We start from the raw sequence: 1,923 nt of genomic DNA on the forward strand, positions 1-1,923 counted from the left end.
CTGGGACTGTCTCTGCGGCCTCTGGTAGTCCTGGCGCTTAATGTAGACGTTTTCTTCATCATATACTATTGCCTGAGCCTGGCTGAGGGAGGGAATGAGGAAGGGAGGGAAGCTGACGGGAAAGTGAAAGCTTGCGGGGCGGAGGGTAGGGGAACCTTAACCTGACAGCTATGTACAACACACTGGGCCCCTCCACTCTTTGCTCCGGGTTAATACCTGTTAAATATTTGGTAGCATGTGCGGTTTCTCCTCCTTATTGTGGGGGGTGCAGAGTGGAGAGGGAAGACGCATCCTTCCTTGACAATGAGAAATTACGTGATTTGTCATGCGCTTGGATTGTGTTATTAGTATTATAATAATTACTATAAATATTAATAATAAAGTATTCTTATCAGCGTTATTTCTTCTTCCGAGACTTTCCTTACCCAATATTTACAAATACCGCACAGTGCCTCGGCGGAGGAGAAATAGTAAGGGGAGGACAAACAAGGAAAGAAGGAAAGGGAGAGGTCAGAGAAAAGTGAGAGGGGGGACTGAGGGGAACAGCGAGGACTGCAATGATGCTGGAGACAAGGAAGGGGGAGGAGAGGGGCTGGACAATCAGGACAGTACCACCGTTTGCAAAAGGGCCTCGCCAGCTGTGTCCAAACAGGAGGAGGTGGCATGTGCTCCTTGCGGACTGGGGACGGGCGGCGGAGGCGGAGGAGCATAGGGACCCTGGCATGGGAGGCCTGGGGTGGAGGAGGAGGAGGAGGAGGAAGAGGAGGAGGAGGAGGAGGAGGAGGAGGAGGAGGAGGAAGAGGAGGAGGAGGAGGCCTTGGAGGGGTCGCAGAAGGCGGAGTCCCGGGGCTGCCTCCCCAGCCGGGTTTCTTTTGCGTGGGTTGGGGCCTGGCCACTGGCCGGGGCCTCTCTGCCCCCGCGGTTGCCGCTGCAGTGATCCCGCTCGTATTCCTCCTGAGCCCTCTGCATCTTCCGCTTCTTCATCCTTCGCTTGTGGATGTGGAAGGTGGAGAGGGACAGCACGATGAGGCAGAAGATGAGGGTGACCAGCACAATCAGCACCAGCGTGGAGGAGAAGGACTGGAAGAGCTGCTGTCCCACCTGCGTAATGCAGGTGCCGCCGCCGGTGCCCTGGCCGCGGGCACTCGCGTTGCCGCTGCCGCTGGCGTTGGGGGACGCAAAGGTCCGGTTGAGGAGACAAGGCGGCAGCGCCAGCCTCAGCTCCTTGGGCGCCCTGGCACTCATGGGCGCTGGGCTGGGAGGGGCCGGGCCTACCAGACTTCCTCTCTGGGGCACACCGTTCCCACCGGCCGAGGGAGGACGGAGCCCACGCCAACCGAAACTCCTCCCGGGTGTGGGAGTGGATGCGCAGGAGCAAAGGGCTGAGGGAGTAACTGCGGGCAAGCAAGACGTCAGGAGAGCGAGGGCGCCCAGGGACGGCTCTCCGGCCCTCCTGGAACGCGTGTCCGAGCGCCCTTTTCCCTTTGCACAGAGCTGGAAAGAGAACAGGCTAGGTTAGGATCCGGGCGTCGCCCAGGGGAGTGCGGGGAGAGGAAGCACCCGCGCCACTGCAAAGCCCTCTGGGCACTCTGCCTCCGCGGACCTGCCCGTCTGCTCCGCAGCGGGAGGACCCCCGCCCGCCCGCCCGCCCGCCCCAGGCCGCGCTCCAGAGCCGCCAGCTTCGGGATCGCTCCGCTGCCAGGGGAGGGGTCTGCGCCCGCACCCCGGAGATGAGGATTGCTCAGCAGATAAGGCAGGCTCTCCTCGCCCTTCACAACTTTCTAATTACAACAGGCAGGCAGCCGCCTCGGAACGCGGTCCCCGCTTCCAGATCCGTGCCTCTCCTCTCCCCTGCGCCCGTTCCGTGCTTGTCTTCGCCAGGATCCCACCCTTCCCAGCACCCACCCCGGCAGCCGAGCGGGC

The 1,923-nt window shown here is 61.5% G+C and overlaps 1 protein-coding gene across 1 annotated transcript; it reads right to left on the reverse strand.

Moving 5' to 3' along the window:
* Positions 1-467: 467 nt before the first annotated feature.
* Positions 468-1,245, reverse strand: LOC308524586 (uncharacterized protein C11orf87 homolog; the record flags this gene model as incomplete). Its single annotated transcript, XM_081099135.1, has 1 exon — positions 468-1,245. One exon carries the CDS (start codon positions 1,243-1,245, stop codon positions 601-603), a length of 645 nt encoding a protein of 214 aa, XP_080955261.1. The 3' UTR covers positions 468-600.
* Between the last annotated feature and the right edge of the window lie 678 nt (positions 1,246-1,923).

This window comes from Myotis nattereri, assembly GCF_964212035.1.
Source record: "Myotis nattereri genome assembly, chromosome: 9".
Taxonomy (NCBI): Eukaryota; Metazoa; Chordata; class Mammalia; order Chiroptera; family Vespertilionidae; genus Myotis; species Myotis nattereri.